General features: G+C 47.7%; 1 protein-coding gene across 1 annotated transcript in view; it reads left to right on the top strand.

The window, feature by feature from the left end:
- Nucleotides 1-4,990: 4,990 nt before the first annotated feature.
- Nucleotides 4,991-23,548, top strand: part of LOC147666434 (uncharacterized) — a 75,920-nt gene continuing 57,362 nt past the window's right edge. Inside the window, exon 1 of the mRNA XM_086949066.1 lies at nt 4,991-5,042. Within this exon, the coding sequence (XP_086805192.1) occupies nt 4,991-5,042 (52 nt within the window). The remainder of the gene's footprint in view (nt 5,043-23,548) is intronic.

Here is a 23,548-nt window from a genome sequence, read left to right as displayed (position 1 = left end):
GAGATAGAGAGAAACAGATCAAGAAGCAACGATATTGCAAATCTCTCAAAAGTTACTGTATTGTTACCTTATGGATTATGTTTTCTTTAAGTCTCACTATTATTGTCACAAGTGTAATTCTGCATATCTATTTTCCTATTGCTACACGTGCATATTCTTCTTCTAATAACACTGCCGAGCATTCTTTTAGCGAATTACCCCCTCACGAGTTGTCTTACCGACTTGCGCTGCGCAACAATACATTCATTAGTATGTTACATCACTCTCATCAGACCAGCAACGCTACAAATTGTTGGATAGGTGGCCGACTCCCTCCCAACCAGAAATACAGGGGAGTTCTGCCCCTCTTCCCGTACCCGTTCACACACAATGGTTCATGTGGAGCCTGGTTTAGTTTGATTAATTCCTTAGATTCAAATTCCGTAGTTTATCAGGGTAACTGGGTGTGGGGAAACCTGAGCACAGTCTTGCATAGAATATGTTATCCTGACAAAGAGGGACTTCCCAAAAGGACAGGGACTGATCTAGAAAATGAAGTATATGGATTAGGAAATTTTACACTTAACCTCATGATTCTGAATGTTGAATCCGAAACCGAGCCAGACTTGCCCACTATGTCAGTACTACCAGTCAAAGGTGAATTATGTGTCAGAAAGAATGGTTCCGTACACCTGGGTCATAGTAAATGTACTACTGTGGTCGAATTTAGTGATAAGGGCAAGTCCACATTCAAAGCTACACGTCATTCCTATTTCATTTGTGGTCAGACAGCATATATACGTTTGCCTCTAGATTGGGATGGGACCTGTTACATTGGATTCCTACTGCCACCTGTTTTCCTAGCTCCACCTGATTATCATAGAAATTCCCGACTAGTACACAGACCAAAAAGAGATCTCCCAATTGTCGACTATACTGAGACAGCATGGGAACAGTACACAGATTTCAATAAAGGTTTCTTTCCCTATTTAGGAGCTATTTTTAATAGTAAGTCTATCCGTCACTTGACCAGAACTCTCGAAGCAGTAGTGAAAGAGACTACTTCCGCCCTAGGTAACTTGACTGAGGAACAGTCTGCTATGAGACTTGTCGTTCTTCAAAATCGTCTTGTTATTGACGTCATACTGGCCGATCGAGGAGGAGCCTGTAAGGTCCTCGGGTCAGCTTGCTGTGTTTTCATTCCAGATAATGCTCCGTCCGTATATAAGGCTATTACACGTCTCCATAAGATAGCTAGTCAGATACATCAGAACCCAGGCACTTGGACTTGGTCCGGTTGGCTCTGGACTACTATTTCAGCTTGGGGATGGAAAATACTGTCACTCCTTGGAACAATACTACTTATAGTATTCAGTTGCTGTCTATGTTTACAATGTGGGCCAGCAATTTGCGGCTTGTGCGCCACATCCTGCACTCCCCATTCAAGTCAACGTTCTAAATCCCATGTGAAAAAGGATGAGCAGATGATACTAACTACACAAATAAATGGATTAATGAAGATTGATATATCATGAAGGGTCCGTAGGGAACAAGGAGGGAATGAGGAAATATAAATTTTATGGTCAAGAAATGTTCCCTAACGTGTACCCCACCGTCTCCATGTACGAGCTTAAAGTGCATGTAACTTCCCTCCTATGCCAGCTATGAAGACGCAAAATACATTTGCGTTCAACGTTAACATGTCCTCTTTCAGATCCACCCTGAATGGGTCGGATATTCCGTTCCTAAGTATGCCTTGCCACCGTCTTTGTATGGTGCACTTTCACGTATTTCTGGCTCTGTGCGAGCTAGGCCCTGTTTTCTGTCATCGAGCCTCTTTTCAAAGTCATCTCTGCCTCCTGAAACTGCAACGTGGGATGCCCCCCCCCGTGAACTCTGTCCTACTCCCTGCGAGGCGAGCGGAGCCTGGCTCGGCCTGCTTGCCTGCCAAAGACAGTATTTCACCTTCACGCTATCAGCATAGTCAAGCTCAGCTTCCCGAAAACACATTCCAGTCCAGCAGAATAGATAAACAACCCCTCAGCTGCAGAGTAAAGGGCCCGGCCTTTCTGTCTCCATGCAAGTAACTCATAGCTCCCGTTACCATGGTAGGCCCATGGCCCCCTCGCTTTACACTCAGACACGTAGGCACATATGCACGCATTCATAGTCAAGTATAGGATAGCCTCTGCCCAAGAGACCTTTTCTTCTAGATAATATGGTTCCCAAACATCAGATATCAGATATGATATAGGAACGAGTTGATCTGACATGCCAGACTTATGTCTCTTTCCTCTAGTGTAAATGTCAAGCCCCCTGCCCCCTCCAGCTTCACGTCAATCACACGTCATGCAGCTGCGCGCGCATCCAGACCTCAGATTTCCGCTGACATTGCAAGATTTCTGCTATGTACCCACCCACTTGTGACACTTTCATGTGACGTTTCTAGCACACACCTCTGTGTTCACGCCTAGTTCACGCCTTCTGATTACGTATTGCTAACACGTGTGTGCTCTTATCTTGTTTCTCTCAGCTGTTACGCCTTCTGCATTGGTTTCCATTATATGCTTTAAGTATAAAAGTTATGTATTGTCAATAAAGTATGCTCTATCCCTTCCTGAACCCCAGTGGTGTCAGGAACCCGATATCCGGTTCGAGAACCATTCCTTTTTAAGGAATAAAACCCCTAAGAACTCTAACACCACGGACTCTGCGTCTTTCTTTCCGATTGAGTTATTTTTTTTTAAAGTACTTACCTGCATAGAAATTAGGACGGTAATTAAATATTTACCACACGGTGGGTGGGTTCTTGGAGTGGGAGGTGATCAGCTGGTCTTCAGTGACTTTGCTCCAGCAGCGGCGTGGCAGCTGTTGGGTGTGGTGGTGCGTGGTTGGTTTCTTGAAGGTGAAGGGGATGCACCGGTGGTCGGTCCAGTGGAGTTCGGTGGTGTGGTCGAAGGTGACGTGGGAGCCTGTGGAGAAGATGGGGTCAAGCGTGTGGCCGGCGTCATGGGTGGGTGCGGTGACGAGTTGTCTGAGGCTGAGGTTGGTGAGGTTGGCGATCAGGGTGGCGGAGTTGGCATCGTTGTTGTTCTCAAGGTGGAAGTTCAGGTCCCCGAGGAGGATGTAGTCCATGGAGGCAAGTGCGTGGGTGCAGGCGAGGTCGGCGATGGAGTCACTGAACTGAGCCCGGGTCCGCTTGGTCTGTAGAGTGTTCCCCTAAGGGTGGTGTTGGGGTCGGTGTGGATCCGGAAGTGCAGGTGTTCGGCGGTGTTGAGGGTGTCGTCAGCGTGGGTGGTGATCTTGAGGGTGGACTTGTGGACGATGGCTATTCCTCCTCCGATTCCATTGGCGCGGTCCCTGCGGGTGATCTTGTAGCCGTCAGGGATGGCTATGGCGATGTCGGGCGCTGAGGAGTCGTTCCACCAGGTCTCGGTCAGGAAGGCCACATCTCGGCCGGAGGTGTCGATCAGATCTCAGAGCTCGACAGCGTGTTTGCATGTGGAGCGGGTGTTGAGGAGTATGCAGAGGAGGTGGTTGGGTCCAGTCTTTAGAGGCTTGGTGGTTCTGTCGCAGGTGAAGCTGCAGGTGTGGCAGGAGAAGGGTCCGTGGGTCCGTTTCAGGGCGGCCTGGAAGCAGGTGTGGTTTCGGCCGGTGTTGAGTGCGTGGAGGGTGCTGGCCTCATAGTGGATTCTGGTGTTGTGGCGTTCGCGGGGTCCAGGGGTTCTGGCACTGAGCGCGGTCCAGGCATGGACAGGTGCAGACGGGCTTGCCTTAGGCACGCCAGCTGCGCGCCAGCTGAGCGCGTCTGCTGCGCGGCCGTTTCTCGGCCTGCGTATGAGGTGGTTTGGGAGGGAGGAGCAGCTGGGAGGCGAGAGCGGGGAGGCAAATGGGGTTGCAGGGGAGCGGGGCCGCAGGGAGGCAGCGGCGGGAATGGCCGGATCAGGAGTGGTGGGGGGCGGGGGGAACTGGCGCATGGGTAGGGGGAAGGAGAGAAAAATAAACTCAGGAAACACAGAGGCAGCAGGGGCAATCAGCTGACGAGCAGCGGCGTGGGGGCGACCTGCCTGCAAGCAGGGTCAAAGGACATGAAAGCTACTCGTGAATGTTCACCTGAGCTGTGCACCCCCCAGGGTGTACAGACCTCCACACAAGTATAGAATCCAAACATGAAGTCCTGTTCACCATGGACCAGCCTGAAGGTCTTTAAAAGAAGATGTGCAATAAAGTGTCTTTTAACTGCTGAATTCATGAAGACATCAGTGTCTGCTTCGCCTTCTTTTCTGTGATTCACCTGCTCATTATGGCAGCCACACCCCTTTTGTTCTACTTATTTAATAATGTATTCATTCGTAGGCTGGGTATTGCCCAGATTGCGCACTACCTGAGGAAAAAGTGTTTCAACAATAGCACATCTTTCAAACGAAAACCCATCGAACTGGTTCACAAGAACATCTTTCACCACCTTCCTCATTTCCACACCAGTTGCTATATAAACCCAGTGACTCAGATACACCAGCCAGGTATTCCAGCAGATTGGAAGCAATCACACTAGGACATCACACAAGAAGGGCCCTATACTGAACTCACACGGAACCCTGCCACAGACACCACACAAGAAGGACCCCATACTGACCTCACTCAGAACCCTGCCACAGACACCACACAAGCAGCACCCCATACATACCTAACTCAGAACCCTTCCACAAACACCACACAAGCAGGACCCCATACTGATCTCACTCAGACCCCTGCTAAGAAACATCAGACAAGCAGCACCCCATACTGATCTCACTCAGAACCCTTCCAGAAATACAACACAAGAAGGACCCCATCCCAACCTCACTCAGAACCCTTCCACAGACACCACACAGGAAGGACCCCAGACTGACCTCACCCAGAACTCTGCCAAAGACCCCACACAGAAAGGACCCTATACTGACCTCACTCACAACCCTGCCACAGACACCACACATGTTTGATCAGATTTATGCTGCTCTGTCTTGAAGCGATGAAGGCTGTGGTGGTCTCCCTCCTGGCTGCTGCCCTCTTCGCTGGGACAGGTAAGGGTGTCCACCAGATTGTATTGTATGACTCTACCCATGTAGACTTCCTATAGAAGTTAACATACAGAAGTGCATTGGTGTGCTGGGCAGATCTAGACACCTATTGTAGCATGTATGAGGGATGGGAAGAGTTCATCACCTATAGATGCATCCGTGCTTGCTATGTATGACTAATCACCAACATGTCATCCTGTGTGGGACTGTGTATGACTGGTCACCTACAGATCCAGCTATGGATGCTGGGCAGATTTCATCACCTACAGAAACCTGTGCGGGCTTTCTATGACTTATCTGCTGTAGATCAATCTGTGGAGCTCTACAGAACTCATCACTTATAGATCTAACCCTGTAGTCATTGCATGACTGATCAATCACCTATGGATGTATCTGTGTGGCTGTGCAGAATTCCTCAACTACTGGACACACGGTGTATGAAAGGTCAGCTCTCGATCTGGCAGTGACGGTTGTGCTGAGCTCATCTCCTACAGATCGAATCCTATAGTGTCTGTATGACTGGTCGCCTATTGATATATATTTGTGTATGGTATGCCGAAATAATCAACTACAGAACTAACTGGGTGAAGTTGTGTATGAAAAGTCAGCTCTGAATCTACTAGTGAAGGCTGTGCTGAGCACATCATCTGTAGATTTTAACCTATAGTGTCTGTATGACTGGTCACCTGTAAGTTATATTTGTATATGCTGTGCAGAAATCATCAACTACAGAACTGGCTGTGTGAAGCAGTGTATGAACTGTCAGCTCTGGATCTACTAGTGAGGGCTGTGCTGAGCGCATCACCTATAGATTTTACACTATAGTGTCTGTATGACTGGCCGTCTGTGGGTTATATTGTGTAGGCTGTGCAGAAATCGTCAACTACAGAAGTAGCTATGTATGGTAGGTCAACTCTGGATCTGCCTGTGAGGGATGTGCTGAGCTCATCCCCTACAGATCGAACCCTATAGCGTCTGTATGACTGGACGCCTGTGGATATATTTGTGTACGCTGTGCAGAATTCATCATATGCAGACCTAGCTGTGTGAAGCTGTGTAGGAACGGTCAGCTCAGCATCTTCCAGTGCAGGCTGCATCAAGCTCATTATAAATACTTTTATATCTGTGGGTGTTGTGTGACTGGTCATATATGGATATACCCGTTGTAGTGTGTGCAAAACTACCCCCTACAAATCTACTTGTATGTGCTTTGTATGGCTAGTCACCAATAGATATACCTGTGCAGGATGTGCAGAATCCGATGCCCTATAGCTCTCCCTGTGTATGCTTTCTATAACTGATCATATATAAATATATATCTGTGCAGGATGTTCAGCTCTCATCCCTACAGGTCTATCTCTGCGTGTATTGTATAACTGGCCATCTATGTACATCCCTGTGTACGCTGTGTAGAATATATCCATACAGACTTACCTGGGTGTACTTTATATGACCAATGGATATATATGTGTAGGTTGGACACAACTCGTCCCCTACAGGTCTAGCGATGGGCAGCTGTGTCTGATATGGTGAGATAAGGATCTAGAAATGGGGGCTCTGCAGACCTCTACACTTTGTGGAACTCATCACCTATAGATCTCCTTGCACTGGAGTGTGCCAAACTCATCACCTATAAATTTACCTGTGTGGGGCTGTAGATGATCTTGTGTGGGGCTGAGCCGATTCATCACCTGCAGATGATCTTGTGTGGGGCTATGCAGAGCTGATCACTTGTAGATGGTCTTGTGTGGGGCAGTGCCTGTGAAAGTAAAAAAAAATTGATGTACATAGACAGCATTCATTCCCCTTCTTCTCCCACTCCTCTCCCTGTGGGCACCATGGATACTGTAAATTATTGACCGTATCACCCTGCCAGTAAGAGCCCGTACCCCTATGCATATGTACAGCCATTCTAGGCACCATGGCCCTTTTTACCCATTGGAATCCCCGGCTTCCCTCCTGCGCGTATCTTGCACCCCCTCTCTCATGTATAGACCATGAAACCCTTTCCCTTTGCGCGACCCTGATGTAAAAAGCAACCCTCCTGCTTGACCCAGGCATTCCCCATTTCCCTCTCGAAGAAGCATCCTTCGCCTCAGCTGACATAGCCCCCCAGCTGTATCTGAATGCCCCTGTTCTCCCATGTACAGGTCATAGGATCTCTCTCTCTCTCTCTCTCTCTGTGCGACTCTGACCCTGCGCGCACCCTGACCCCCTCCCTCTCCTCACATGGGCAAGTCATAAACCTTCTTCTTCTGCAAAACCCTGTCCTTGGGAGTCACGGCCGCGCCTGACCAACACCTCCTTCCCTTCCATGAATGCCCCTCTGTTGACAAGCCTTCCTGCAGCGCTCGATTGTCCACGCGGCATGAATACCACTCCTTTGATGACCCCTTCCCCCGAGTCCGGCTGACCACACATGTCCGAGGCCATCGCCTAAGCCAGGAGATACCATTTACTGCCCTTATTGTATGCCTAGCCACCCCACCCCCTGGGCCATGATCAGGCGTACACATCCTACGAAACACTCAGCTGCGTGATTGCCCTCCCCTCTTATCAGCAGGTCAAGGGTCCCCATTGTGAACGTATGTGGAGTAGGATCACCACGAGGATTATAGGGATGTCTTTCTTTTGCGTCATACTGTCCTGATTGTACCATCAAATGTTTTGTAAGGTATGAAAGCAAGAGTCTCAGCTCACTTGTTAGAGCACCTCCCGAAAGACACTGTGTTTCGTGTCCGAAATGACTGGCTCTCCTCATGAGAATTAAAACTCTGTTCTTGATTCCTGCTTCCAGCGCCCGTCTCTTTATTTGGTAATTATTCAACATGGGAACTAAGAGGCGGTTTGCGCCAGCAGCCTGGGCATCGATAGAATTATGGGCTCACTTTCCACAATTGGCGTCCCAACGCGGGGTCCATCAGTGACATAGGGTTCGGTAAGAGAGATCCAGACGAAGAAGTGAACGTCTAAAATGATCGGAGTATACCTGCCTTGAGAGGGCCCTAGCCCGGCTGCCGATCGACAGAACTTCACCAATTCTAAAAGGACCTCTCTTGAGCGACCTATTGTCCTGACTGGAATCCCACAGGAATGCTACATGGAGTAAGAGAACAATCAGGCGCTGGAGGAAGAAGACGAAGAACTGTCCGTATGGTCCGGTCCGGGTAAGATTAAGTAGGGTGTTTTTACGCCTGATTGGTAGGGTGGTTCTATCCACCTGATTGATTGATTGATTGTATTGAAATCGGTATTTGTATACTGATATTGTATTGGTTGGTATTGGTTCATTTAGCTTTGAGGGCTACTTGACATATTGGTTCTCTTCTAGAGAACGAGACATTCTCTGTTTGCAAACAGCGGCGAATAGGAACGTCGTCCCTCTTTGCAGATAGAGAAGGGTAGGTAATGCAGACTTTTGTCCCCGTTGTAATCCGTCATGCCTACTTTTCTCCCCACTGAATTGTTTGAAGTCGATTAATAATCGATTGTTGCTCTTTGAGATCTTCCCTGTCCACAAACAGAGACGAATAGGAATATTCTGTTCCCTTTATGGATAGCGAAGGGCAAGTAATGCAGACATTTGTCCCCGTTGTAATCCGTCATGCCTGTTTTTCTCCCCATTGATTGGTTGGTTGCCTGGACATTGTTGTCCCAGGAATTGTTTCGTTTGAGGTATTTTCTATTTGCAAACAACGTGAAATAGAAATATTCTGTCTAGTCTTTGCAAGTAGAAAAGGGTAGGTTATGCCCCTTTGTGAATTCGTCAGTCCTACCCACTCCCCACTGGTTGGTTATTGGGGGGTAGCTCGCATGGTCTGCCCAGGAGACTACCCTTATGGAGGACATATGCTCTCTACTCATGGGCCATTTAGTAGAAATAGACCGACTGGTCCGTCCAGGAGGCTACCCTAGTAAGTGGAAGTACATCGCTCGGTCTGTCCAGGATGATACCCTAATGAAGGAATATATGTTCCCCTTTTGATCGATAATCTCGTTCCACCCCGGACCATTTATTGGAGGGAACTCGCCTGGTCCGTCCAGAAGTACCCCCTAGTGAAAAGGACACATAAAAATATGAAGTGATCACCGTTCCCTACTAACAGAAAGCTTTAGCTTGAAACACGCTAAGGAAGAGAAAGAAAAATAAAAGGAAATCAGGCTAAGTCAGTAACCCCCTGATGAGCTTTTGACTTCACCAAAAATAAGAAACATTAGAAATAGTTCGTAATAAGAAATGTAAAATGGCGAAAAGGTTTAACAGCAAAAATAGCCACGAGGTAGCTAGGCTTCACTGCCTGTTCCTGCTCCCAACATGTCTGCCTCATTTCCCGCCCCGCCCAAATAACGGTCACATGAAATAGAAACAACTCAATAGGTACCTACCCCCATTCCGGAAGCTCCCGAAGTGCAACAGGTCCGCGGTTACGCCCATCCGGAAGGCGAGGCCTCGAGGCACGAGGGACTCGCCTGGCCACGGTCAGGAGGAGATGATGTTGGGCAGGCGGTCCAAAGGATGACAAGGACCTCTCCATCTTTTCTCTTCTGCCGCCCTGCAGGCCGCGGGGAGAGAGGGGGCTGTCTTGCCTCGGCCACCGACCACCCCTCTCTCTCACCCGATCCGGCTTTCGTCGAAGGCCGAAGCCAAGGCGAGAACGGCGGCAAATCAAGTAGTCCCGCCACATGCCAAATTCGCCGCATGCCATCGCCTGCATAGGTACAGGTAGTCCCGCCACATTTCAAGCTCCCTGGAGAGTTGGAGGTAGTCCCGCCACATGTCAAAAAGGGAGGGGGGGGGCTGTCTTGCCTCAGCCGCCGACCACCCCCCCATCTTCAATGGCTGGCACGGCCAATATCGAAGCGACGGAGCCGAGGAACGGCGCGGGGTCGCTGGAAGGGGGAGGCGGCGCGAACGACCCTCCCCCACCTCCCTCCAGGTGGAGGCTTCCAGCGACACCCCAACACTCTTTGCTTAAAGAGGGTCAACATCAAAAAGCGGTCTTCTGCCCAGGACGGGCACTCGCTCCATATCGCCTCTCCTCGACCTTGAAGATTCTATAAGAGCCGGGGGGCCCCCGACCCCCTGCATGGGTGCCCCCGCCCCCTTCGCTGGGAACCACGACATCGGTGCTACTCCTGCCGGCACCAGCCTCGGATCGGAAATAGCTAAAATGCCGCCACGGCACAGGCTTGTTCAGTTCCGGAGGAACACCAGGATGACCCGGTAGGAAAATTTTTGCCGCCCTTCCCACTCTTTTGACTTATGGTCCATTTGTTAGACTGTTACCCACATAGCACAAGACTTTTTGAACTGCCAACGGAAAGTTCTGGGCCAACCATGCGAGACTAGAGACACTCTGACTGTGCTGGAACTTGCCTGACCCCACCCAAAATGGCGCCGACACAAAATGAGACGTTTTTAATGAACTTTGTTGCACCCTGATTACGCGAGCTTTTTGCCCTGAGATATATATATATATGACATTTTGGATAATGAAAGTAGATATGAAGGATATTGAGTATGTGCTTGGACAACGAATTGACTTAGGATGGGTACTGATTATGAGTTGGAAAATGAACTGGTGTAATTTAGGTAATGAATGAACATTGGATAATGAATTTATGAATTTATTAAAGATGAATTACTGACATGCATCATGTTTTCTCTGTAGGGGAGTTTAATACGATTTTATTGCACTACCGCACTTTATGCAATGAACTGCCACCAGCTTTGTTCTTCCTATGTACAGTTCCAATCTGCTCCGTGGCCAGTCCACTGGGTTGTAGGCCTGTATTTATACGTCAACACTTTTTATTAAAAGTATTTTGAAAACGAAAGCATAGTTGTAGCGGTTGCATTAATGAGTTTTGAACGTATTACTACTGTGAGCAACGAGAAAGTATGATGAAGGTTAAAGGTTAAAAAGAACCCGATATTTAGCAGCTGCGCTATGTGTCACAGGCAGCCGGAAAAGTGCTTTAGAAGCCCTAAAACGACACCACAGAAATGCCACCTGATCGCCACCCTTGTACCCGATCAAAAGGGGTTGCGACCAAGTAACTCATGTAGATACACAGATCGTCAATGATTATCTGTCTGACATTTCTGGTCCCTCTGGGCTTAAACGCCGTGATGGTAGAGAAATGCACTACGTGGAGATAGGTCGAGTATGTGGTAGGTAAAAACATTTCCGGATTACTGCATGCTGATAAGGTTTGAATATTGCCCCCCTCACCCCTTCTTTCTCCTCCCTTCTGCAGGTCACGTCGGAACCTTGGCTGATGTATGGAAGGATGATGACCGAACCGCCGATGAGAAGGGGAAGAAGGGAATATGAGTATGGTCCTTATGACAAATAAAAGTTTTTTTTTAAAAAGACGTAGACTTAAACATGACTGTTCCTCCTTAGAACATAGCAACTGAGAGGATGGACTGACATAGAAACTAGACAGGTACTGAATGACGAAAAATTGATTAGAAACGACGCGTAAAATAATGTAACTGGACGTTTTGACTAGGTAGGGAGAGGACAAAGAAAGAAAAAAAAATTTTTTTGTACGGGTAAGGGTTATCACGGCACCACCCGTCTGGGAAGTTAGAAATGTTGCCGGTGTTCAAAATGCACTGCCCCCTTTTTTCGCACTCTTATAGATGTAGCCAAGCTGTCCGACTGTTCTCCCGATCAATACCTGCCGTTGCCTCAGCCCGGAGAACTTCCCACCAAAGGAAGGAACTGAAAAATGGTTTAAAATCCAACCATGGGTAAATAGCGCGCCCAGGCTAATTTCTGGCCGACCAACGACTGAGGTGTAAGTATTGACAATTGGGAACGCTGGCCGACATAACTGGCGAGAAGGAAAAGGAGGGAAGGGTAGAAAGAGCTAAGCACATAGATAAATAAGATAGTAGAGATACGTAGGATATAATATGAATTTTGTTGGCCATCTGTTGTTTCCTGTCCTGTCGTGAATGTCTTATATATGTGTAATGCATGTGCTGTCTTCCCTGTCTGAGTTTGTGTGTGTGTAATGTACGGATTTATGTCTTCCCTCTGTCTGTATTTGCATGTTACCTGACCTTTGCTGTTCTGTGTTGTGAGCGCACTAAATACCTATTTTCGTACACGTCTCTCTCTATCTCTCTCTCTCTCGCCACCCCCTTATATCTCTCTCTCTCTATGTCATACGTGTACCGAATGGCTCGTTTAGATTGCGGACGACTCTCACTCTCTATGAGAGTCTCCCTATTTTCTCTCCCTCTTTTTGGTAAAACTGTACCCCACCGGTACCAGTCTGATTTGATACATATTGAACGCGAAGGTGTTCAGCGAAATTGACCGAAACTAAAATGACTGTATCTCGCCATGTTACTGCCTCTCCTTTCTGCAAAATGAATGAACTTGAATTGGCTGAGAAGGAAAGGACAGGTAAGACGACTAAAGTCCCCCAAATCTGGCTATTCATAGGGGAACTGTATGTCAATGGCACCTTATGTCTGTTCTTCAGAGGCGAACGCCAACGTCTAGATTGACACCCAATGCCCAGATTGCCCCACCCCCTTCGCACCCAAGCGCGAGCGCCCGAAGTATACCCTCCCCATTTGATAGCCCCCAGCTGCTGTCCCGGATATAAACATAATGACCATGAATAGCTGTTGACCCCCGAGAAACCCTTGTTTTGCCCGACTCTCGACGATAGCGCCCCCGCCCTGTTTGAAAAGGTTAGCCAGTCCTGAAGGGAAATGCTCCGCTAATGTTGAAAATGATGTAATGCACAGTTGATGGAAATATTATCTTGTCCTCACTTGAATTATGAATAAACCTGCCATAAACTCAGTAGGAATGCTGACACATGCACTGCTTGGTAATAGACCTCTGACTGTGACCGATGAGCATACACTCTCAAATGCGTAGAATTGAGGGAGGAATTCATATGCGTAGATATCTTCTTCTGCCATTTCTCTAAAACATTGTCTTGTACCTATTCAAAGATTCACGATCACCGAAGGAGATGGGTCAGATGTGACGTACAGCCTGACTGCAGATCTTGGGACACGTATGACATCGACCAAAGGTGGAGCTGCAGAGCAACGAGACACGGGACGAGACCGCAATTTCAACATGGAAAATGAAAAATGACGGGCCGCCTTGAAGCCCTCCGACTGCTAACCCACGTGTGCCTGGAGTCTCCGTCCGCCTTCTTTGGGCCCGACTGATGGGCCTGCCTGCTTGTTATCCTTTGCTCCCTTGGTCCCTTTTGTGTGTCCCAGGAACTCTGACCCAACTCCGCTCTCTCACTCTCTCCTATCGACTATTTGAACCACATTCACCCTCTTTCCCACGTGACTTTTTGCCAAGGGAAAGAACTGCATTCATATGGGAATAGGGTGTTGCCATAGAACTATAGGTGCCGAGCATAAGGCGCCGCCAAACGGATTGTTTAGGGAACAGGACTGTGGTCTAACAGCAGAGGACTGACCGCACCCTGCAACGCGTAAGGATAGAACCGAGCTGGACCCATAGCTCCACCGCCGGTGCTCAACAGCGCCAACGAAAGTACCCGGATTAGAGCCTACCAGTGATGGCTCGCTGATAAAAAGACACTGTGACGAAGAGATCTTGTGTATTGAACTGAATTCCGCTCTCAACTCAAAACTGTTCATTGGTCACATTTTTAAGTCAGAAAGATTTATGCTATGTAGTGCGTTTAATTGTCAGGAACACAACGAAAATGTAATTCCCTATGTACTGCATTCTGCCCATCACCTTAAACTGTCTATGATTGTACGCCACATGATAGTACTAACAAAATGCTAATTCATCAACGATGCCTGCAGACCTGTAAACCCGTCAGTTGCAAGAATGACTACTGTTATGTAAAAAGGGGCGACTGTGAAAGTTAAAAAAAATTGATGTACATAGACAGCATTCATTCCCCTTCTTCTCCCACTCCTCTCCCTGTGGGCACCATGGATACTGTAAATTATTGACCGTATCACCCTGCCAGTAAGAGCCCGTACCCCTATGCATATGTACAGCCATTCTAGGCACCATGGCCCTTTTTACCCATTGGAATCCCCGGCTTCCCTCCTGCGCGTATCTTGCACCCCCTCTCTCATGTATAGACCATGAAACCCTTTCCCTTTGCGCGACCCTGATGTAAAAAGCAACCCTCCTGCTTGACCCAGGCATTCCCCATTTCCCTCTCGAAGAAGCATCCTTCGCCTCAGCTGACATAGCCCCCCAGCTGTATCTGACTGCCCCTGTTCTCCCATGTACAGGTCATAGGATCTCTCTCTCTCTCTCTGTGCGACTCTGACCCTGCGCGCACCCTGACCCCCTCCCTCTCCTCACATGGGCAAGTCATAAACCTTCTTCTTCTGCAAAACCCTGTCCTTGGGAGTCACGGCCGCGCCTGACCAACACCTCCTTCCCTTCCATGAATGCCCCTCTGTTGACAAGCCTTCCTGCAGCGCTCGATTGTCCACGCGGCATGAATACCACTCCTTTGATGACCCCTTCCCCCGAGTCCGGCTGACCACACATGTCCGAGGCCATCGCCTAAGCCAGGAGATACCATTTACTGCCCTTATTGTATGCCTAGCCACCCCACCCCCTGGGCCATGATCAGGCGTACACATCCTACGAAACACTCAGCTGCGTGATTGCCCTCCCCTCTTATCAGCAGGTCAAGGGTCCCCATTGTGAACGTATGTGGAGTAGGATCACCACGAGCATTATAGGGATGTCTTTCTTTTGCGTCATACTGTCCTGATTGTACCATCAAATGTTTTGTAAGGTATAAAAGCAAGAGTCTCAGCTCACTTGTTAGAGCACCTCCCGAAAGACACTGTGTTTCGTGTCCGAAATGACTGGCTCTCCTCATGAGAATTAAAACTCTGTTCTTGATTCCTGCTCCCAGCGCCCGTCTCTTTATTTGGTAATTATTCAACATGGGAACTAAGAGGCGGTTTGCGCCAGCAGCCTGGGCATCGATAGAATTATGGGCTCACTTTCCACATGCCGAGCTCATCACCTTTAGATGATCTTGTGTGGAGCTATGCTGAGATCATCACCTGTAGATGATCTTGAGTGGGGCTGTGCAGATCTCATCATTTGTAGATTATCTTGTGTGTGGCTATGCAGAGCTCATCACCTGTAGATGAAATTCTGTAGGGGTGTGTAGAGCGTGTCACGTACAGATGATCGTGTATGGGGCTACGCAGCGATGATCTTAACTTGTCTGGAGCGGAGTAGAGCTGAACAACTATAGATGATCTTGTGTGGGGCTGTACAGAAATTAACATCTATAGATAATCTTGTCTGGGGCTGTACATAGCTGAATATCTATAGATGATCTTGTGTGAGACTCAGAATAGTGGATCACTTGTGGATAATCTTCTCTGGGGCTGTATACAGCTTAACATCTACAGATGATCTTGTCTGGGGCTGTATAGAGCTAAACACTTATAAATGATCTTGTGTGGGGCTGTATAGAGCTGAACATCTATAGATGATCTTTTGTGGGGATGTACAGAGCTGAACAACTATTGATAATCTTGTGTGGGGCTGTGCAGAATGGATCACTTGTAGATGATCTTCTTTGTTGCTGTATAGAGCTAAACATCTATAGATGATCCTGTATGGGGCTGTACAGAGCTGAACATCTATAGATGATCTTGTGTGGGGCTGTACAGAGCTGAACATCAAAGGATGATCTTGTGTGGGGCTGTACAGAGCTGAACATCAAAGGATGATCTTGTGGGGGGCTGTACAGAGCTGAACATCTATAAATGATCTTGTGTGGGAGTCAGCAGAGTGGATCACTTGTAGATGATCTTCTTTGTTGCTGTATAGAGCTAAACATCTATAGATGATCTTGTGTGGGGCTGTACAGAGCTGAACATCTATAGATGATCTTGTGTGGGGCTGTACAGAGCTGAACATCAAAGGATGATCTTGTGTGGGGCTGTACAGAGCTGAACATCAAAGGATGATCTTGTGTGGGGCTGTACAGAGCTGAACATCTATAAATGATCTTGTGTGGGAGTCAGCAGAGTGGATCACTTGTATATGATCTTCTCTGGGGCTGTATAAAGCTGTACACCTATAGATGATCTTGTGTGGGACTCAGCAGAGTTGAACACTTGTTGATGATCTTCTCTGGGGCTCTATACAGCTGAACACCTATAGATGATCTTGTATGGGGCTGTATAGCGCTGAACACCTATAGATGCTCTTGTGTGGGACTGTGCAGAGTGGATCACTTGTAGATGATCTTCTATGTGGCTGCATAGAGCTGAACATCTATAGATGATCTTGTGTGGGGATGTACAGAGCTGAACATCTATAAATGATCTTGTGTGGGAGTCAGCAGAGTGGATCACTTGTATATGATCTTCTCTGGGGCTGTATAAAGCTGAATGTCTATAGATGATCTTGAGTGGGGCTGCACAGCGCTGAACATCTATGGATGATCTTGTCTGGGGCTGTACAGAGCTGAACATCTATAAATGATCTTGTGTGCAACTGTGCAGAGTGGATCACTTGTAGATGATCTTCTCCGTGGCTGTAGAGAGCTGAACATCTATAGATGATCTTGTGTGGGGCTGTATAGAGCTGAACATCTATAGATGATCTTGTGTGGGACGGTGCAGAGTGGATCACTTGCATATGATATTCTCTGGGGCTGTATAGAGCTGAACATATATATAGATGATTTTGTGTGGGGCTGTACAGAACTGTAACAAAAAAGTTGTATAAAGTTCCCCTGGGAATAATACCAATTTTGTAACGGAGTCTCTCTCTCTGAATTGACTTGTGGGATCGACAGTCAGGGAACCAGGCAGGTCCCTTGTCGGAACTAGGAAACCTCACACAACTAATAAGCTGGATGACATGTTTCATTCAGCCCTATGGTTGTCTTGTCTCATCATCGGCTTCCTGCTCCAACGTCAAGCTGGCGCTGCAATGCCTGACGGGTAACAGAGGGTGTTACACTTTTGTGGAGATCTTTTGTTCCTTGCCGTGGTTTGAGAGCGTGTGAGGGACCTAGGAAAGTGAAGTAGTGAGCAAGGTGTGTTAAAAAAGGTTGGTTAATCCACTAAGTGACCTTTATTCGTGTGGTTAACCGCCTTATTAAAAAGTGAAATGAGGGGTACCGAGAACCAAAGTGAAATTAGTATGGCCTCATTCAACCCTCATATGTGGTCAACATGTTTTATGCCCTAAAGGCAATTCTTCAGGACCATATAGTGCTCATAAACTAGTCAGGGGCCCAAGATGGGCTAAAAGTGTATGCAGTATACAACCTGGTGGGTCTATAACCAGAGCAGGCTGGTGGTCCTGCAACAGAGTCAGACCTAGGGGTATAAAAGAAAGTTATATTCACAAAATAGTACACGCTAATTTCTTGCATGTCACAACCTTCCAAAGTCTAGGCATATCACCCGGGCATCAGTGATCATCCAGGTGCTCAGAGGCCTAGAGGTGAACCCGTGAGGGGGAGAGAGAGAGAGAGGGAGACTCAATTTGCTTATTAAGTATATGACGACCAAATAGTTTTGGTTGCTAACTCTGACTAGAGGTCTGTTTCCTTATGATACCACAGACTTTGTTGGTTAGTATAGCGTTGATGAGGGGCCATTCTCACCCAGTGTAGGGTGGGGAAAGTAATTGAATAGGATTGAATTAGACTAATAGATAGCAGGGATGGTGTCTTACTCTAGCAATCCATAAGTGAGTCCACGCAGCTTGTTCTTGTGGGACCTGGGCTTCGAGGTAATTACCTGCAATTCGAACAAGTAAGGGGTCAGGCACCCTGGTCGGGGACAGGAAGGTATGTAGGGCCGACCAGCAGCCCATATGGAGTCCTGTCCCACCAGACTGCAATGCTCAGTAAGGCATACCGCTCGCCATGAGCTAACCAAGAAGGAAGCAGAATTCCTTATCACCACTGAACCAGTAACGCCCTATTTCTACACGCTACCAAAAATTCACAAGGGGGTCACCCCTGTGCCAGGTAGACCCATCGTTTCCGGAATAGGTTCCCTACGGGAACCACTGTCCCAATTTTGTGACGAATTTCTACAACCTATAGTTAAGAAAATTCCATCTTTTCTTCAGGACACTAGAGATGTCCTGCGTTTGATTGATGGCATGGATGGTAGGGAAAATGTCGATCTCCTATTGACATTGGACGTGGAAGCCCTATATACGAACATCCCCCAACAAGCAACTTTAGAGGCAGTAGAGTCTGCTTTGAGGTCGGAGGATTGGAAATCCCCCACCCCCATCTCGTTCATCATGCCATTGGCAAACATAGCTCTGACGGAAAACTTTTTCAGATACGAGTCACAGTTGTACCACCAGATCCGTGGCACGTCTATGGGTTCAACTTTTGCGCCAAGTTTGGCCTGTATATACATGGCCACTTTTGAGGAGAACTTCATCTACTCCCCTGATAATAACCCGTTTCTTGAACACTTGACCCTATGGCGTCGCTACATCGACGATATTTTGATTTTTTGGAAAGGTGACCGGGCCAGTTGCGAGGCCTTCTGCACATGGATTAACCTCCAGAACTAATTTCTCAAATTCACAGGCACCATATCTGAAAAATCACTACTTTTCCTGGACCTGACCATTAGGTTGGACCCTACAGAGATCACCACCACTCTCTACAGGAAAGAGACCGACAGAAACAGTCTCCTCCTTTACAACAGCCATCACACCAGGGCATTGAGGGAGAACCTGCCGTTCGGTCAATTCCTGCGAATCCGCAGAAACTGCACTTCAGTAATGGACTATAAACGAGAGGCTTCCACCCTACAACATAAGCTCCAGGAGAGGGGCTACCCGACGAGACTCCTCAAACAATCAGTCAAAAGAGCACTCAACAATAACAGAGAAGCCCTTCTGGAGACACATACAAAAGCTACAGAGGATGTCATTACATGTGTAACATCTTACACTAAAAATTCCACTTTCATTAAAAAAACGGTAAACACCCACTGGGGGATTATTAATTCAGCAGGACTAGATATCCCACGTCCACGCTTTGCCTTCAAAAGAACAGCCAACCTGAAGGATACTCTGATCCATACTCGACCTAAGAATACGAGCACTCTCCCTCAAAACACACTTTGGGATTTACCACCAGTCGTAGGTCACTTCCGCTGTGGTAGCTGCGTCGTCTGCCCTCAGTCCACACAAGGCAAAGATATCATGCTATCAGATACATTTACCTGGCACTTAAACAGGCACACTAACTGCAACAGTAGAAGATGTATATACATGCTCACATGCCCTTGCGGTCCTAACTACATAGGAATGACGATGCGCACAGTGAAAGTGCGCATAATTGAACATAACAGCAATATCCGCTATGCCAAGACACACACACGGTTATACGAACATTGCAAACAGACTGGACACTCAGCCGAGAGCATGAAATGGGTCGTCTTAGAATGGCACCCCTCCATTAGTCAGCAAGCCCTACACAGAATTGAACAGAGGTGGGTACACCGTCTGCAATTAGACATCTGTGGGCTTAATGACTCGGTCCCTTGGAATCTGCTACCCAGATAACTATTATGATTGTCCTCTAGCATTCCCCCCTGTTCTGATTGGGTTGTGATTGAGTATACTGCAATTCGAGAAGTCCCACACACTCAAAGGGTCGCCCCGTTTCCACCAAAACAATAAGAAAACACTAGACTTCATACCCCCTTCCAACATGGCGCGCACTATGGGCACAATATCATAACGAATCACGCTAGTCCCGTGTCCAAACACCAGAAGCACTGGATTGGCCGCGCCACACATAGACGTCATTTGGTCCCTTTGCATCTATTTAAAACTTTGAGTATGGTCCTTAATATCCTTTCTTGTTCTTTCTGGGAGGGACTGGCACATTGCGATCTTAGAAGTCCGACGCGCTTGAATGGGCTCTCCGTTTCCAAAAAAACAAGAGATCACAAGCCCCTTTCCAACATGGCGCATCATTCCCGTTCCGTAACACTTGAGGTACCTGATTGGCTGCGTCGCACACAGACGTCACCTGGGACACGCCCCCACAATCCCTCCACCGGTAATGGAACGCTCCTTACTTAATGGCGGCAGGTTCGCCGTAACACCACCAGCTGTTCTGCGTGTCGTTACACGCCGGAGTGTGGGGGTAGGTTCTGAATGGCTCTGGCCTCGCGCTATCAAGGTAAGCCCGTGTGTCTACAACTTTACTCCTGTTTTGACTTCCGACGGACCCCCCAGCGAGGCCATATGGGTCTCGGTCTTCCGTCAACCTGCGGTCACTGGAGACTGCCCTCGTCTGGTCTGCTGGCGCTGTTTGTTAGGGGGCTCGCGCTACCACCATGTGACAGGTCACCTGCTGGCCCTGTACACCATCGAGTGGATATTTTAACCTACCCTTCCCTTCCTTTCCCCCCCCGGGGGGTGGAATCCATCACACATATGTGTTCCAATCTCGATGGTGCGGGTCCCCCCGATACCGATGGTCCCTAACTGAGGTGGACTACGGTCCTGGTGTTTGGTGCGGTACCTGCAGGCGGCGTCGCGACTCATGGCGAGCGGTATGCCTTACTGAGCATTGCAGTCTGGTGGGACAGGACTCCATATGGGCTGCTGGTCGGCCCTACATACCTTCTTGTCCCCGACCAGGGTGCCTGACCCTTACTTGTTCGACTTGCAGGTAATTACCTCGAAGCCAGGTCGGGCAGAAATGAATTGTTTCTTCAAACTCAAAAAGGCGGAATTTGAATCATCAGTCCATTCGAATTTAACTCCTTTCTTCAAGAGAACAGTGATGGGAGTTATCAGTTGAGAAAATCCCTGAATAAATCGCCGATAGAAATTGGCAAAGCCCAGAAATCTTTGAATTTCTTTCACGTTCTTGGGGGCAGGCCAATCTTCCACTGCTTTTACTTTTCCTGGATCCATTGTAACTCCCTGAGGTGAGATAACGAATCCCAAAAATACCACTTGAGACACATGAAAAACACACTTTTCCAACTTAACAAAAAGTTGATTAGCTTGCAATCGTTCTAGAACCATTCGTACATGCTGAGTGTGTTCCTGAGTGTTCTGAGAGTAAATCAAAATATCATCCAGGTAGATGATAGCAATCTTATCAATTAAATCACTCATGAGGTCGTTGATGAAATGTTGGAACACTGCAGGAGCATTACAAAGGCCAAATGGCATGACACAATATTCAAAAAGACCAAACTTGGTTCTTCCACTCATGCCCTTCCTTCATGCGAACCAAGTGATAAGCTCCTCGCAAATCCAGCTTGGTGAAAATTTGAGCTTCCTTTATCTGATCCAAAGGCATGGCCCAATTGGCAGCATCTCCACTCAAATATGACAGGATAAATGCTACTCGAGATTGAGCATCCGGAAACAGAGTGGGGCGGCACATGAAGTGGAGGGAACATTGAGTCAAAAAATATTGGGCCTTTTGAGGATCTCCAGAAAACCTTTCAGGAGTCGCCAACGGAATCAGCGGTGATACCGAATGAATTACTTGAGCTACAGATTTGGGATCCGCAGTAACACCACTAGTGACTGGAACAGCAGAACTCTGCACTGGATTTCCCATGGCTAACCCATCTACCTTTTGTGCTAACAGCCTTGTCTCTTGACGGGAAGCCACTAACTCTAATTTTAAACTTTGGTTTTCGTCCCGAACTGCTCCCAAATCTCTTTGAATACCCACTAAGATTGCACCTAATTCCTTCAAGTCCATTCCCTCAGCCATACTGCCCGGGCGAAGAAAAAATACGTGGGCACTTCAATCCGTCACGATGTCCTGGTGCTCCAACGCTTCGCAGGGGCAGTACTGACGAATGTCCCGATCACCCTTCCACCGGTACCCTCGCTTCAAGAGCAAGACCACCAGCAGCAGGGAAAGGGGAAGTGGACAGAGAAGAGAATACCTGTACTTCGACTGGCACCCTTTTCTTCTAGTAACTGCTATATTTCTTGCCGTCGACTCTGAAGGTGCCTAATACACAGAAGGGAAAGAAGCAGAGAATATACCACAAACCTTCCTTCACTACGCAGACTGTTCTTAAAAGGTAAACAAAACTTGTCCTACCAGTTTCTGCCCAGGTATTTGCCTCTCTTCTATAATGTGTATTGTTATCTGGCTGAGCTTCCTGCAGTGAAGACATATGCGAACATTAAGATCTCTACCCAGATAATTCCTCCCACACTCTCTCACTCTCCCTCTGACTGAACTAGTACCTGTGAAGCCTTTTGCCAGACTTGGTCTCGGGGTTCTATGAAGAGATGTTCTTCTTGACAGTTGTACAAGAACGAGTTCAACAGACTTTCCGTAGCACGCAAAAAGGATACGGGAAGGTACAAGGGGGAGGAAAGGAAAGGAAAAACGCAAGGGGGAATGTCCGGGGGAAGATACTAATGCTGAACAATATAGTTCTTGTACTTGCTGGCTTGACGAGAGATATAACACCTTACTTGTAGAGTTCTGGAATCTCTTCTGTTGGATACTCAACTTTGACGAGTCTTGTCGAGGCTTCTAGGAAACACGTCTTCTCAGGGAAACAGCTATGAGATCTGGTTGACAGTTGTCACCGCTCTTGGACAGCGGCCGGAAACTTCGTCAGGACTGAGGTGCCTCTCGGAGCTGTGAGAGCGCACGATAGGAATTTATCTTACAAAAGTCTCTGTAAACCCAATTACTATGACTCACTGACTATCTGCTATGATTGCTGTAATTCTCCCGTCATGAATAGTTGACGCGGAGCAGCGGCAAGGAAAAGCTTCTCGAACAGAATCTTCGTTGAAGTGCGCAGTTAGAAGCGTGCGCCTTCCAGAAGCCCACTAGAGGGCGCACCTATCGATTCCTCTAAATGGGACATTGAGCGGCCATCTTAGGGAGGGGAACTATATACAATCTTATCAGTTCTCTAGTTCAATGACTCGGATTACCTCCGGAATTTCTCAGTTTACCAGAGGAGCAAGGGAACCACACATTAGCTCGTGTAGAGCGGGGCCATGACAGGGATTTGGATAACTGTCTTGAGGAAACTACAGTGGCTACTCGATGAATCCTGACAGCGTGTACTATTTTGTGAATATAACTTTCTTTTATACCCCTAGGTCTGACTCTGTTGCAGGACCACCAGCCTGCTCTGGTTATAGACCCACCAGGTTGTATACTGCATATACTTTTAGCCCATCTTGGGCCCCTGACTAGTTTATGAGCACTATCCGGTCCTGAAGAATTGCCTTTAGGGCATGAAACATGTTGACCACATATGAGGGTTGAATGAGGCCATACTAATTTCACTTTGGTTCTCGGTACCCCTCATTTCACTTTTTAATAAGGCGGTTAACCACACGAATAAAGGTCACTTAGTGAATTAACCAACCTTTTTTAACACACCTTCCTCACTACTTCACTTTCCTAGGTCCCTCACACGCTCTCAAACCACGGCAAGGAACAAAAGATCTCCACAAAAGTGT

This window comes from Lissotriton vulgaris, unplaced genomic scaffold (assembly GCF_964263255.1).
Source record: "Lissotriton vulgaris unplaced genomic scaffold, aLisVul1.2 SCAFFOLD_3885, whole genome shotgun sequence".
NCBI classification, from domain to species: Eukaryota; Metazoa; Chordata; class Amphibia; order Caudata; family Salamandridae; genus Lissotriton; species Lissotriton vulgaris.
Note: the sequence above shows the minus strand (reverse complement) of the source record. Positions and strands in the feature narration are given on the sequence as shown.